Source organism: Suillus fuscotomentosus, assembly GCF_016647785.1.
Source record: "Suillus fuscotomentosus strain FC203 chromosome Unknown F5891scaffold_49, whole genome shotgun sequence".
Classification (NCBI taxonomy): domain Eukaryota; kingdom Fungi; phylum Basidiomycota; class Agaricomycetes; order Boletales; family Suillaceae; genus Suillus; species Suillus fuscotomentosus.
The window spans coordinates 216,749-230,141 of NW_024539561.1; the positions used below are offsets into that span (position 1 = coordinate 216,749).

At 49.3% G+C, this 13,393-nt stretch overlaps 5 protein-coding genes across 5 annotated transcripts; 3 read left to right on the forward strand and 2 right to left on the reverse strand.

Moving 5' to 3' along the window:
* Window positions 1-5,349: 5,349 nt before the first annotated feature.
* Window positions 5,350-6,957, forward strand: F5891DRAFT_1050576 (uncharacterized protein). Its single transcript, XM_041362450.1, has 14 exons — window positions 5,350-5,379; window positions 5,427-5,523; window positions 5,574-5,602; window positions 5,653-5,680; window positions 5,730-5,762; window positions 5,813-5,889; window positions 5,940-6,003; window positions 6,054-6,128; window positions 6,179-6,289; window positions 6,337-6,377; window positions 6,431-6,456; window positions 6,509-6,687; window positions 6,747-6,778; window positions 6,831-6,957. The coding sequence occupies exons 2-12, from the start codon at window positions 5,511-5,513 to the stop codon at window positions 6,669-6,671; spliced, it is 660 nt and encodes a 219-aa protein (XP_041222703.1). The 5' UTR covers window positions 5,350-5,379; window positions 5,427-5,510; the 3' UTR covers window positions 6,672-6,687; window positions 6,747-6,778; window positions 6,831-6,957.
* Window positions 6,958-7,382: 425 nt separating this feature from the next.
* Window positions 7,383-9,343, forward strand: F5891DRAFT_547819 (uncharacterized protein). The gene is made up of 9 exons (XM_041372200.1): window positions 7,383-7,434; window positions 7,483-7,611; window positions 7,811-7,846; window positions 7,895-7,967; window positions 8,023-8,091; window positions 8,138-8,188; window positions 8,247-8,314; window positions 8,371-8,430; window positions 8,478-9,343. Exons 2-9 carry the CDS (start codon window positions 7,584-7,586, stop codon window positions 9,215-9,217), a joined length of 1,125 nt encoding a protein of 374 aa, XP_041222704.1. The 5' UTR covers window positions 7,383-7,434; window positions 7,483-7,583; the 3' UTR covers window positions 9,218-9,343.
* Window position 9,344: 1 nt separating this feature from the next.
* On the forward strand, window positions 9,345-11,024 carry F5891DRAFT_547848 (uncharacterized protein). The gene is made up of 7 exons (XM_041372201.1): window positions 9,345-9,684; window positions 9,741-9,823; window positions 9,882-10,300; window positions 10,365-10,417; window positions 10,470-10,508; window positions 10,561-10,601; window positions 10,656-11,024. The coding sequence occupies exons 2-7, from the start codon at window positions 9,768-9,770 to the stop codon at window positions 10,966-10,968; spliced, it is 921 nt and encodes a 306-aa protein (XP_041222705.1). The 5' UTR covers window positions 9,345-9,684; window positions 9,741-9,767; the 3' UTR covers window positions 10,969-11,024.
* A 136-nt stretch (window positions 11,025-11,160) lies between these two features.
* F5891DRAFT_1243724 (uncharacterized protein) lies at window positions 11,161-12,249 on the reverse strand (the record flags this gene model as incomplete). The annotated part of the gene is made up of 6 exons (XM_041369768.1): window positions 11,161-11,572; window positions 11,638-11,703; window positions 11,751-11,828; window positions 11,881-12,071; window positions 12,121-12,158; window positions 12,219-12,249. Coding segments are annotated over 6 exons (498 nt in total), but the record flags the coding sequence as incomplete, so codon positions are not given.
* Window positions 12,250-12,292: 43 nt separating this feature from the next.
* On the reverse strand, window positions 12,293-13,390 carry F5891DRAFT_1113414 (uncharacterized protein). The gene is made up of 4 exons (XM_041363751.1): window positions 13,097-13,390; window positions 12,752-13,022; window positions 12,471-12,676; window positions 12,293-12,364 (listed from the first exon to the last, which is right to left on the reverse strand). Exons 1-4 carry the CDS (start codon window positions 13,210-13,212, stop codon window positions 12,361-12,363), a joined length of 597 nt encoding a protein of 198 aa, XP_041222707.1. The 5' UTR covers window positions 13,213-13,390; the 3' UTR covers window positions 12,293-12,360.
* Window positions 13,391-13,393: the final 3 nt, after the last annotated feature.

Consider the following 13,393-nt stretch of genomic DNA (forward strand, 5'->3'; position numbering starts at 1 on the left):
AAAGAAATCGATGAGCTCGACGCAAAGACCGATGAGTATCAACAAAAGAACTCACTCGTAAAACAGCAAATATTTTGCACGATCACAGATCGGCTGCTGTTACGTGTCCAAAAGTTAGCATCCGCGTCCGAAATCTGGAAGGAAATATGCCACATACATGAAGGCAAAACCGAACTCGTCCAGATAGATCTGAGACGGAGGCTCCAGGAGACGAGGTGCGAAGAAGGTGGTGACGTCAAGGCTCATTTTTCAGAGCTTTTGCGCCTGAGGGAGTCGTTAGCTGGAATGGGGGTAGCCGTCATTGATACGGACTTTCATGCCATCATCCTAGGGTCCTTACCTGAATCCTACCGGCCGCTACTGTCGTCGATGAACGCAGCGGCCAAGATAACGAAAACTCCCCTCTCGCCCTACGAACTCATCACCATCATCACAGAGGAATACGAGCACCGGTTACTCACCGAACGACGTCCCAACAAACGCGGGACCAACAGTGCGCTCTCCGCGAGAACAAATGCAGGGAGGAGCACAAGCTCGCAGAGCTCGGCTCCAAAATCCAACCCCGACGCAGTCTGTACGAACTGCGATCGTAAGGGCCACTGGAAGAGTGACTGTTGGCGAAAAGGTGGAGGAAAAGAAGGTCAGGGGCCGAATCAACGGCAGAGACAAGGAGGACGCACCCAAAAACAAAGTGCCAATGTAGCCAAAGAGCCGGAGCCAAAGGACAACTACGCTTTCGCTACGTCAGACCTCGCAGTCATAGCAAAATCGATGGACGTACCTCCAGAGCGCCGAGGAGCAATAGTAGACTCCGGCGCGACCTCTCATTTCTGCCCGGATAGGGCAAAATTTGTATCCTTCGTTGAGATCGCCCCGCAGAAGATATACACTGCGAATGGAGCTACTGTCAATGCGACAGGACGAGGAGACGTGAGGATGGACTTACCGTTGGGCTCGAAACGAACGACCGTGACGCTAAAAGACGTCCTATATGCCCCCTCCATGGCATTTACCCTTATCTCCACCAATAAGATCGCCTCCGCCGGTTTGGCCGTGCTGTTCGAAGGAGGAATGTGCAGGATACTGTCTGCTCCCCCCGAACGAAGGACGATCGCAGAAATACCCCAAGTCCAGGGACTTTACGCTGTAACGTCCGACCGTAAGCATCGTGCCAACGTCGCCAGGACAAAGCTTACCATCAATGATGTCCATCGTGCCCTAGGGCACGTATCACATGCGGCCCTTCTTGACGCAGTCAAGAAGGGCCTAATCCTGGGCATAGACATAGATCCGGCGCCCGCCATCCAGTTCTGTGAAGTCTGCGTGAAAGCTAAGTCAGCTCAGCAGTCCTTCCCAAGAGAAACGAAGATGCGCGCACTTACATACGGAGAACTAGTCCATACGGACCTCTGGGGACCGGCGCAGACGACGAGTTTGGGAGGCTGTAAATATTATGTCAGTTTCACGGACGACTTTAGCCGGCAGACGCGACTCGAGTTCCTCAAACAAAAGAGTGACGCACTTACCGCGTTCAAGTCCTATGAGGCATGGGTGGCCCGTCAATCACCAGGTGTGCGCGTGCGCAAAATCCGTTCGGACAGAGGAGGAGAGTATCTGAGCGCCGAGTTCGATCAATACTTGCGTCAGCAAGGTATAGAGCGGCAGCTAACAGTGCACGACTCACCCCAACAGAATGGTGTCGCCGAACGACTCAACCGGACACTCGTCGAGCATGCGAGAGCAATGCTCCTAGGCAGAGATATGCCAAAGTACCTGTGGGCCGAGGCCGTTAGTTACGCCACTTGGCTCAAGAATCGCCTACCTTCAAGGGCGATCCCAGGTAGCACGCCCTACGAGTTGGTGCGCAAGTCCAAGCCGGACTTGTCGCAGGCCCATGAATTTGGGGCCAGGGTCTTCGTCCATATGCTGGAGGCTGGTAAGCTGGAGGCGAGGGCGGAGGAGGCAGTTTTTGTGGGGGTAGACGCTGAAAGTAAAGGATACCGGGTGTATTGGCCCGGCAGACGGCGTGTCTCGGTGGAGAGGAATGTGACCTTCACGCCGATCCTGGCAGCCGATGGTATGCCGGACGAGGGGGAGTCTGCTGTAGTCAACGAACATAACAGCGGCAACGGTAATAATAACTCACCTAGTAGCGTCCAGCCCATCACCATGCCACAGCAACCTCAACCTTCTACTCCTAAGCAACCCCAACCATCTACTCCTCAGCAACCTCAACCTTCTACTCCTCAGCAACCTCAACCGTCTACTGCCCAGCAACCTCAACCATCTACTCCTGAAGCGAGGTCGACGAGGGTAAGACCACCCCCAGGGTACTATGCGGCGCTGAATGAGGGCCAAACGGCAGCCCTAACCATGGAAAGCCTGTTGGAAGCGTCAGAACTCGACCTCTTGGATGAAGAGGCGCATATTCACCTAGCATTGGCCGCCGTCCAACCAGAACCGACCCTCCAACAAGCCTTGAAGGGCCCAGACGCTGCAGAGTGGCAAGAAGCCATCAATTACGAAGTCAGTCAACTCGAGAAGCTAGGTACGTGGGAAATCGTAGATGCACCTCGAGGCGTAAACCTTATCCCATGCCATTACGTCCTGGCCACAAAGCGCGGGCCGGACGGCGAGAAGCTGAAGCTTCGCGCGCGCCTAGTTGCAAATGGGCAGCGCCAGAAGTACGGGGTCGATTTCTTCGAAACCTTCGCCCCCACGGCCAATATGAGCACAATACGTGCAGTCCTAACGATGGCTGCTCAGCACGACTGGGAAATACACCAAGTCGATATTAAAAGTGCGTACCTATATGCGAGTCTGCAGGAGGACATATATATGCGAGCGCCCCCTGGATACTTGAAGGATGGTCAGGAAGGGAAGGTACTGAAGCTGAAAAGAAGCTTACCTGGACTCAAACAAGCAGGATATGAGTGGGCGCAGGAGCTAGCTGGAGCCTTCAATGAAATGGGCTTCAGCAGGTCAAAAGTAGATCAAGCCGTTTTCTACAAACGCACCTCGCGCGAACACGTCGTCATCACCGTCTCTGTCGACGACATGGCCGTCACCGCCAACCATATATCCCATATCCATCGGTTTAAGTCCGAGCTGCGCGCGCACTTCGAGATTAGCGACCTAGGGGAGTTGAGCTGGTTATTGGGGCTGAAGGTGACGAGGGACCGCGTAGCACGCACCTTGACACTTTCACAGAAGGCATACGTCGAGACGATCCTCGAAAGGTTCCACCTGGAGGACGCGAAGGTCCTGCACACGCCCATGGAACCAGGTACTGTCCTTTCCATAGATCAGTCCCCTGCAACACACGCCGAACTCCAAGCTATGCGAGACATACCATATCAACGCGCGATCGGTTCGTTAATGTACGCAGCTACGAGTACCCGGCCAGATATCGCTTTTGCGGTGGCAACACTGTCGCAATTTATGAGGAATCCGGGGAGACCCCATTGGGAGGCCACCAAACGCGCCCTGCGGTACCTGAAAGGCACCGCAGACTATGAGCTGACGTTGGGATCCAGCGAGGGAGGAATTGAGGCGTTTGTCGATGCCGATTGGGCATCGCAGCCACATAGGCACTCCATGAGCGGGTACATCGTACTGCTCCATGGAGGCCCCGTTTCGTGGAGCGCGCGCAAACAGCCTATCATAGCCCTGTCAACAGCTGAAGCTGAGTACATAGCGTTGACCAGCGTGGCAAGGGAAGTACTTTACCTGCAACTCCTCATCCGCGAGCTCTACGACGTCCAAGACCTCCCCACACCCATCTTCTGCGACAACCAAGCTGCTATAGCGTTAGTCTCGACGGGAAAATTCCAATCGCGCACCAAGCACATAGACCTGCGATACCACTTCGTACGCGGCCACGTGAAGGACGGTACCTTCAAGATAATCTACTGCCCCAGTGACGACAATGTCGCGGACGCGTTCACGAAGCCATTGGCACGTCCCCGACTCCAGAGGTTGAGGACATTGATGTGTTTGGATAACGCTCGAGGGGGAGTGTTGAGAGCCGATGTGTCCGAGGGAAGTAAGGCCGAGAGAGAGAGAGCTGAGAAAGGAAAGGACGATACGGCCGAAGAATAGAGCACATCGAGTGCGAGCGTCTCCAAACGGAGAACGTCGACGACGTGTCAACGTCGGCAATCTTTTCGTTCTTTAAGTATATATTTTTCATCAAAGCTATTGCTGGCAGACTCACCGTATAAGAGGACGCTGTTTTCGTCGAAACGTCTCAGATTCGAAACGAATACTGAGACGTAAGTACAAGTCCCACTGTAACGTTCGAGCGCAAGCGCTGACGTACATCTAGTCGTACCTTTGTTCTAGGTACAAACAATTGTTAATAGAGATTCGAAACGAATACTGAGACTCGTACCTTTGTTCTAGCGTGTCGTAAAACCTCCCGCGTGTATCGTTCCTCCACAATAGCGAGCAAAGGCCGTCACTAACAATTGAGTCAATATCACAAAGAGCTCGCTCTAATACTGCAGTGTTGGGACAGCTGATTGAACACGTGACACACGGAACTCAGAGAGCGTTCGTCGGAGTTGCAAAAAGACTTCAAACCACGTTATGCCAAGTGACGCGTAAAGACCGTTCGGAGGCTACTACTTCAACTTTGGCCCAGAAGACTGGATAATTTTGATACTCACGCGCACTGCTGCAACTGGTTAGGTCGACAGTGACACCCTCCCAGAGGGGCCCGAAATTTGACGAACAATTTCTACTTGAGCCCAGTACATTATGCTCATTGCCAGCTCTCGATAAAATGACCGGCCGCTGAGCCCTGGCGGACTAACGTAAAATGTCTACCAATCAGATCATGTGCATATATGCTCATCGTAATCTTTGCATCATTATTATATCGTGATCATCCATGGAGGCACCTTCACGTTCTAGATGGTGAGTCCTCGCTGGCGATTATGTTGATTGTCGTGCCTTTACAGGGTCATATGTTGCTTTGTATTCCAATGTGACGAGAGCCTAATATTTTCCTATATATTACGGTGTATGTCAATATCTTCTTCTCACCAATTCTCTGATCGAGTCACAGTACTTATTGGCAACTGCTTGCTGCAGACTTCTACTCACCTGCATTGCTACTCGAAAATGTCGGTCCCGGACTCCTTCGGTTTGCAGTTAGCCAAGGTAATCTAATCGTGCTTTTTGTGCAGCCTTTTTCTAATGTCTCTAATCACTGAAGTATACTAATGGCGAGTCAGGCTGATCTAGTTTTATCATTACTCACGACTCTCCCAAAGTCGCTGGATTAACAATCCTAGTAAGTTGCGTCTCTCCAGTCTCGTTATAACTCTGATGTATGACCAGATTTATGACTACTTTGTCACCTTACACTCTGAAGTCAGACAAATCAATCACTCACACATCGGTGCTGATCTTTCTAGTAGGTCCAATGGACCTGGGGACGGAAGTGGGGAATCACTAGGACCGTCTTCACGTTCTCACGATATGGACCTTTTGCTTGTGCGCTTATGACTTCGTACTGTGAGATACGCCGCTATGCGCTACCATGCGAAAAGCTCATTCTTAACTAGCCGCTATCAAGACATGGGGCGCGCAAGATGTGAGTGCACGATTTGTGCAGTGCCGATTGCAACTCACATCAAGATATAGTGTGCACCTTTTAATGATGCTCTAAATGGTTGGTCCAAACTGCTTTCACGACATGACTGGGAAATGACATTTCGCAGGCCTACACTTCTTGAGCATCATTGCCGCAGAAGGTTGACTTTTGCATACCACGTTACAGCGTGCATTTACACTCGCACGACAGTTTTGTTGATTTTCAGGGTCTACGCCTTCTCTGGCAACAAAAAGGCTTATCTTATAAGTATCCTCTCATTTGGTTCGGTACATCAATATCTCTATTTCCCTGTGCACCACTGACCCATATGGCGCAGGCCATCTTAGTGACGTCTGTTGTCATAAGTGCTGCCCCCATCAATTGGAGCCTGATCCCAGGAGGCGAGGTCTTCAAGTCTCACTTCTTAGTCTTAGTATTCATCCTCTTTCAGTCGGTCCCCCTTGTGTGTTTGAAGGGGCTCATAGCAGCGCCCTCCCGTATGCACTCTTGTTGTTCTTCGAGATAGGTGAGGCGACCATCTGATTCAAAATTCCTTAATTGATCATCTACTTCCAGTTCTCATGTCCACCACTGCATTCTTGAGATATCGACACTACCTGGGTTCTCATAGTACGTTGATGAAGAGTGTTTATCGTGATGGATTACTCTACATGTTATGCATCACAAGTATCAAGGCCATTGTTACCATTGATTTCATGCTGACATCCCTGTAGTGATATCTACAATCAATGTGATCGTTATCGCTGTGTTGCCCGTGAGTTCTTTCTTCGCTTTGGTTGACCTCAAAGAACTGAGTAAAACCTGAAGCTCTCATACAGCGAAACGCTAAATACGTTAGTCTGGTCAAGTATATATGTCATCGAAAGCTCAGATTCCTCATTTCAGACTCCAAATTGTTGCGCACAGTGTTCTTGCTTCTCGAATACTGTTCAATCTCCAAGAAAGCATGGCGCAACCGCTCATACCCACCAACCGATCGGCGACTACAATTGAATTCAATGCGCGACCTGGAGGCAATCAGACAGCTAGCCAGGCAGATGAAGCTTAAACCTGCTGATAGTTTTGTAAGTCATACAAACAATGCTTGCCATTTGAGATTGCTGACTATGCTAACACATTTCAGCTTGTGCTTTCTGCGTCCTTCGTATTTTAGTGGTGAGCTACTCAGGTGTACGTGTTCTTCGTGCTCACAAACACGTCGAGGAAGTTTTTTGATTTGTTGCATATGTATGTTATGTTGTATATGAGCGAACGTGTATTGTAGAAGTCTTTCTCATCCAATGAGCTACTGGCCTGGCGAAGAAGCTTGCAAGGACCATTGCGATCTGAACAAATATAGCTGGAATACATTCTATCAATGAAGATGTGCCAGAGTCAGCTGGTATCATACCGTCGCGTCCTCATCCGCAACGAGAACCACAAAATATGCACGTGATTTTTTATCAACGTTGGTGCTTGCTTCATCGGCTCCGCAAGGACTAACAACAGCCCTTTGCTTGCAGAATTGAGGTAAGTACAACCTAACCTGGTGAACGTGACTTATAGTGGGCCCGTTACGTATTCGATAATCACCACGTTCCTGCGAGTAACTGAATAGTCGCGCCATTTCTCCCCTTTAGTCTCACCAGTACAAACCATAGATCTGACACATGACAACAGTCGTTCCTTATCTCCCTTTTTTATCTACCTAGGGTCCTAGACAGCTTCGTGTCTATCTCCGCGACCACTCAATCCATGAGTTATTTTTCACGGAATTCAAATTGATTGGGCCTCATACCAAGATTGCTACCGTGCCATCTATTCTTGCGATTGTAAGTTCGTGCATATCATATCGTACGACCACTTACATATATCAGTAGGTCCTTCAGGAGGACAATTTCTAAAAGTGTTGATTTGCGCACACAGAAGAACCATGTTTCGGTCCGATTCCATTGGCATCGCATAAAAAACTCAATTGTTCATGAGGCTTCAATGGATCTGGATATATGGTAAGTCTGGTTGTTAGCTTCGCATGCCAGTGCGAAATCCCTCATATAGCACTCCTTCTTTCCATCCTTATGCAAGCATCTCCCCCTCTGTGCCACAATACTCACAGCTTATTTTGCCTACCTTTTGTCTTAGATCGAATGTCAATTTCTATCTGTCCATCATGGTCCGAAAACACGAAAAATCAAACGCCATGCGAAGTGTTCCAGAAGGTGAACAAGAGATGCTCATGTATATGTAAGCCCTTTTCAACGGTTTCATGGGTCAGCGCTTAAATTACTCTAGACCCTATCATCTCCCCCATCTCTTCTGAGCAAGCGTTTATCCCGAGTGGCTTAAATGTGACTGCATGCACATGGTAGGCTCTCAATGCACATATATGACTTGGTAAATAACGGTGTCATAATAAACAGTTCCTGGGCGAGTTACAACCTGTTTAGCGCCTGTATGTTCTGTACTTCCTCGTCACCTTCACTAGTGAGGTAAGTCTTTCGATATTAGATGTATATATGAGCCAACAGAGTGCAGCTGGGATGAGTGGATAACCAATTGTCCCACAAATATAACGTCGACAACAACGTGAGTTCAACTGGTATGACACGGCCCCTGATGATCCGATCTGAAGCATCTGTCAAAGATACTTCCCTCCGGATGCAGGAGCGCTGCCTTCCAATATCTCGTTACCTTGTTACGCGGGCTCCAATCGTACGTCCATAAATCACTGACCACTAAACCACCCTTTCATGGGGACTGTCCCGCAGCTCAAAACTGGCCAAATGGGACATTTAGTGCAGTAGCTGCATCTGATATTGCTGCCATATGTATGTCCACCTTGTTGAACCCACGAACGCATGCTGACTTCAGTAAGCACACTCCGATTTGACAGGAGCCGCTGGTTCCTGCGCTTCAAATACATCATCAAGTTCATCATCAAGTTCATCATCAAGTTCATCATCAAGCTCCCATAAACCTCCGGTGGGTGCGATTGTCGGGGGAGTCGTTGGGGGAGTCCTTCTGCTGCTTCTGGTCTGTGGTTGTGTGTTCCTTGCATATCGCAGACGCAGAAGGGCAAGACCCTCCCCTGAAATTACTCTGTCGGACAGCCCACGCTTGAACGATAAGTCAGCCAAAGACGTGTATCTGTCTCCTCCGAGTCCACACGATTCGCTATCTTCACCAGAATCTCCCAAGGCAGCATTGGTCGTTGATTCTGGGGGAAAGCCCACGTGGGCGGGAATTACAGACGCGCCTCCGGTTGCCACATCGCCTCGTGAACCGGCAATCGACGATGCTCCGGCGGATGGTCTTTGTAGTGCCTCTGATTCGCACAAAGCACCACCAGGACAGACCGCTGGGGTACGCGCTTTGCATGCGAGCCCGGTTACAGATCAAAACGTTCAAGCGATTGGTGTTCACCCGGGGGCAGGTCACACTGATATGGCGATTGCTGATTGCACTCCTTTACAAGAACAGTCTACCGCAGTGGAGTTTGTGCGGGGAGATAAGATCACGGTTCCAACTCTCAAGGGAGCGATCGAAAAGTGTTCCATTGGAGGCGGATGTCACAATGTTTCACGAAGACCATCCATTGCGGGTACTGAACTGTAGTGCAGAACCTACAGAGGAACTTCTGACCATGGCTCCAGCGTTAGAGCCGGAGGCTATCGAAGAGAGCAGGGGGTACCTCAGCGATAACAGGGCATTCCTCAGCGATGATAGGGAACTCAGCGATGGCAGGGAGTTTGCTGTACGTATTATCAATCCTTTTCAATATCTAGGACAGCATCAACCATCGCCCCCAGATCAGCTACGTTGCCCCTGAGGCTGCCCAACCCGAGGCTGAACAAGTCGGAAATCTCCTAGCACAGCTTTACATCGAACAGGCCCCGTCCACCGCCGTCGTTCATGATGATTCTGCAAATTTCAGAACGATATCTCAAGCAGAGGCAGAGGCTGTACAAGCTCTCTTAGTTTCGGACACATACGACAGCCCGTCAACCTCCACGGCCTATCCAGTCGGAAGATCGTCTCTCCCATATATAGAGACAAGGAAAGCACCTGTATCCGAGGACCTAGTATGTGTTTTTCGGTATGCTGAAAAGAATACATGGTCATTCGATGTCATACATAGGTCAAGCGCGTGATATACACGTATCTGATGGATCCTGCAACAAAGAAAAGTGTACCTCCTTCGCGTACACATGGCTTTAAGCTGTGAGTGAGGCTTCGTCCATTTTCCCATAGTTCGAGACCGTGTATAACTTCTGTACAGTGACTTGCTATTCATCCTGGATCTCACTGGCAGCCAACAACCATACATAGACTCAGTCAAATCATCCATTAATACCATCTGCGCAGAGATACTGGGATCGGATCATTTGAATTCAGCTCACCCGGGCGATCTTCGCGTCGCATTTATTGGGTTTCGTGATCATTATCCCCAGGAGGACTCTTTCGTTACCCGCCAATGGGACTTTGTGTCAGATATCGCTCGAATTCACGCAAATTTGAGAAGTCTTCCTGGTGCTGACGGTGGGGGAGATGGACCAGAGGCCTCAACGGCGGCTCTAGCTCGAGCTTTAACGATGGGGTGGAGGAATGACTGCAACAAGGTCGCTGTGTTAGTATCGGATGCTCCGCCCCACGGTATTGGATCTCAGGGCGATTACTGGCCCAACGGTGTACCAGGTGGTGAGAACTCGTTGCCGTTCGTCGTGGAGAACTCCAGAATTCTGAATGAATGCATACATTCCAGTTCCGGACCCTCTTGATCTGGCGAGAGAGATGCTCCAGAAGAAGATTACTCTAGTGCGTGTTTCTCTTTCTCAACACATTCTATTTGTCGACATGCATCTTTTAGCACTTCGTCGCTTGCGAACCAAGCTTGAGTCGCTTTCATGTAAGAACATACCAAGGTCCATGATAGACCGTAATCATTCAATCTTGCCTAGAATGCGCTTGATTTTTACCGTGGTCTGACCCGCATAACGGCGTAAGTCTCTTACAGAGGCAGACGATCCGTTCGACTGACATCAATTTACTCAAGGGGCATTGTAGTTCCACTACTTGACGCCAGGGTTATGTCGACCTGCATCATCGGTTCTGCTCTTGAAAGCCTTGCGATTCAGGATCTCGTCAACGAATACAGGGAAACCCTCGAGGAGTTGGTTCCTTCACGAGAGCCCTCGCTGGTGGTGAAATACCTCCATGCCCTAATGCGCGTCAGAGGGCGGACGGCCGACCAGCTGATTATGGAGAACATTTATGCCATGTCTGATGATAGGAAGGAAAATGTAGAAATCTGGTCGTCAGCTCGTAACCTTGCTGAGGCGAAGGCTCGATTGCGGGTAAGTTTATGATCATTCCAAGGGCTGGGACTTGTGTATTCACAATATTCCTGTCAGTCCTACTAGGTGGACGGGGTATACATGAGAGAACAGTGATGGGCACGAAATTGTGTAGGATACGTTTTTAGATCTTGATACGGACTTGGCCAAAATTCTCAATGCAAAGACATGCAGATTGGTGACATATCTCTAGCTCGAAGGACAGGGAATATTGCGAAGATCGGAAAGTTGGCCTGAACACGCAAAGGCACGGGTGGCCAGGATAGAAAGAACTGGGAGTGATAGATTGGTAATTAGGTGGGGCTCCTGCCATGGGATCGTAAGAGGGAATGAGTATCAACTATGAATGCCAGGAATGAGAAGATTATAGCCATAACGGCAATGCATGACGTAGATGGAGAAATACTAGTACAGCAAGCAGATCGTCAGGAGAGTACGCAGAACCAAGTTGTACATAGAACAGAAACGAAAAAAGGGATGACGTTTCGCGCTGGTATTAACCACGGCAGTGGGGGACAATCTTCAGGCAATCTGCGGCTCGCGTGCGCCATCACCTCGACTTGACGCGAGAATGCCGCGGGTGTGCACGACGAAGATTGCAAAAGTTACGAGAACCCTGATAAAAGTACGAACAAGGAAACGATATTAATAGATATGTATCAATGATTCCGTGATACATACAAAATAACCCAAGCGAAGACATCTAGCGCGATAAGTTGACCGCTGTACACGAAAAGGCTTTGGGCACTAAAAAGATACAAGGAGAACGATGAGTAATAGGAAGATGTACCAACTTGCGATTCAGTTGTCCACTAAGAGCTGCAGTCAAACTTGCAGCGCTCACGGCCCAGAAGACCCATGTTAGGCACAGGCTATAGCGAGTTGGTCAGCAAATTTGACTCGCTCCAAAGGAGGTCTACGTACAAGAAGATATGACAAGCCATACTACCCAAGATACTGTCTGGAGGAGGAAAGAAGAAGAAAATGCGGTAACTAGAGTATATGAGCGTCCATGTTGAAGTGAACAATAGAAAATGAGTGCAGTCTCGTCCAGCTAGACTGAAGTAGTTATGATGAACATCAAATTGTGATGTGAGCCAGGTCGATATCGCGAACTGCCATAAGGGGTTATTATTTAGCCATTGAAATAAGAAGTGGATATACCTCGATGATATCGACGAAAATAATCAATGAGAAGGCGACTGAGGAATACAAATACAGCAACTGAGTAAAGTACGATAGTACAGAGGACAGGGACTCACTATTGTGTCCCCTTCGTATGTGGGTATCCAAATCCACTGCACGAGGAGATTGAATTGGCTGAGGGATGAGGAGATTGTTGGTGTTAGAGCATCGAGGTTGAGATTTTACAAGGATTTCCAGCTGAGAATGCAATCGTGACAGCTACAAGGACGCAATGTAAGTCAAACATGAATGCCGCTCAATCAAATGATCACCTCTCTGCAGAGAACTTATTTTAGAACATACTCGTTTGCTTACAAGCGGAGACTCACAGAGCATGTTCATTCTCTATTTTCTGGATCCTAGAAAGGAGACCTTCTTCAACTACGCGAGATGTTTTGAAGTCGAGGTCTGCGTAAAGTTTGCAGGTACGAAGCTTGTCACGAAGGCGACAACATTCTGCTTTTTCGCGCTCGATCTGGTCTTGAAGAGCTTTGATTCGCTGGAGGGAGGTTACCGCAGCTCGTAGTGGGATATGCTAAAAGTGCCGTATGTGAGAAATTGGCAGCAAACGTTGCCTTGGCGGTGCGTCCGCACAATGAAAAGGACTCACAGAATTTAGATTACCCGATTGAGATTTCAGCCATTCTTGCACCTCGGCGACTACGTTGACAGCTTCTGCGTCGGGCGTGTCTTCGCCTGAGACTAGAGACACACGATGCAAAAGGAGGCTAGCATGCTGATCATCGTTAGTATCTTGTTCAGCATCTTGTTCAGCATCGTCTTGTTTGGATGGATTGGCGAGGTAGAGTTTCTTGACACGATCTGGCCGGAAAGGTTCGCGGCAGAGAGGACATGCACTTAGGGACAAGGAGCGAAGGCATCTGGGATTGAAGGGTCGCATACAAGAGGAGAAACATGATTGCTGGGAGTAACATAACTTGGAGTAGGAACGCACGTGAGACAGAATATGTGGCCACAGGCAATTGCATGTGGAGAATGAGCAGCTTCTGAGGAGATGGAATAGGGATCAAGGCAGACATCACAGCAACTTGCAGGATGAACAACAAGCATACCTAGCTCACAAGGGAACTGCACTACTTACCACCAGGCTCCCCACCACTGCTTCGAATGTGTGGAGCGTACCGTGAGGCGTTGAGCAGGTGTGGACTTTAATTAGAACCAGTGCAAATTTCAAACCCAGCACAACGTTATACCCCTCACGCGGCTGGCTCAGAACTGTGCAAAAGCCACT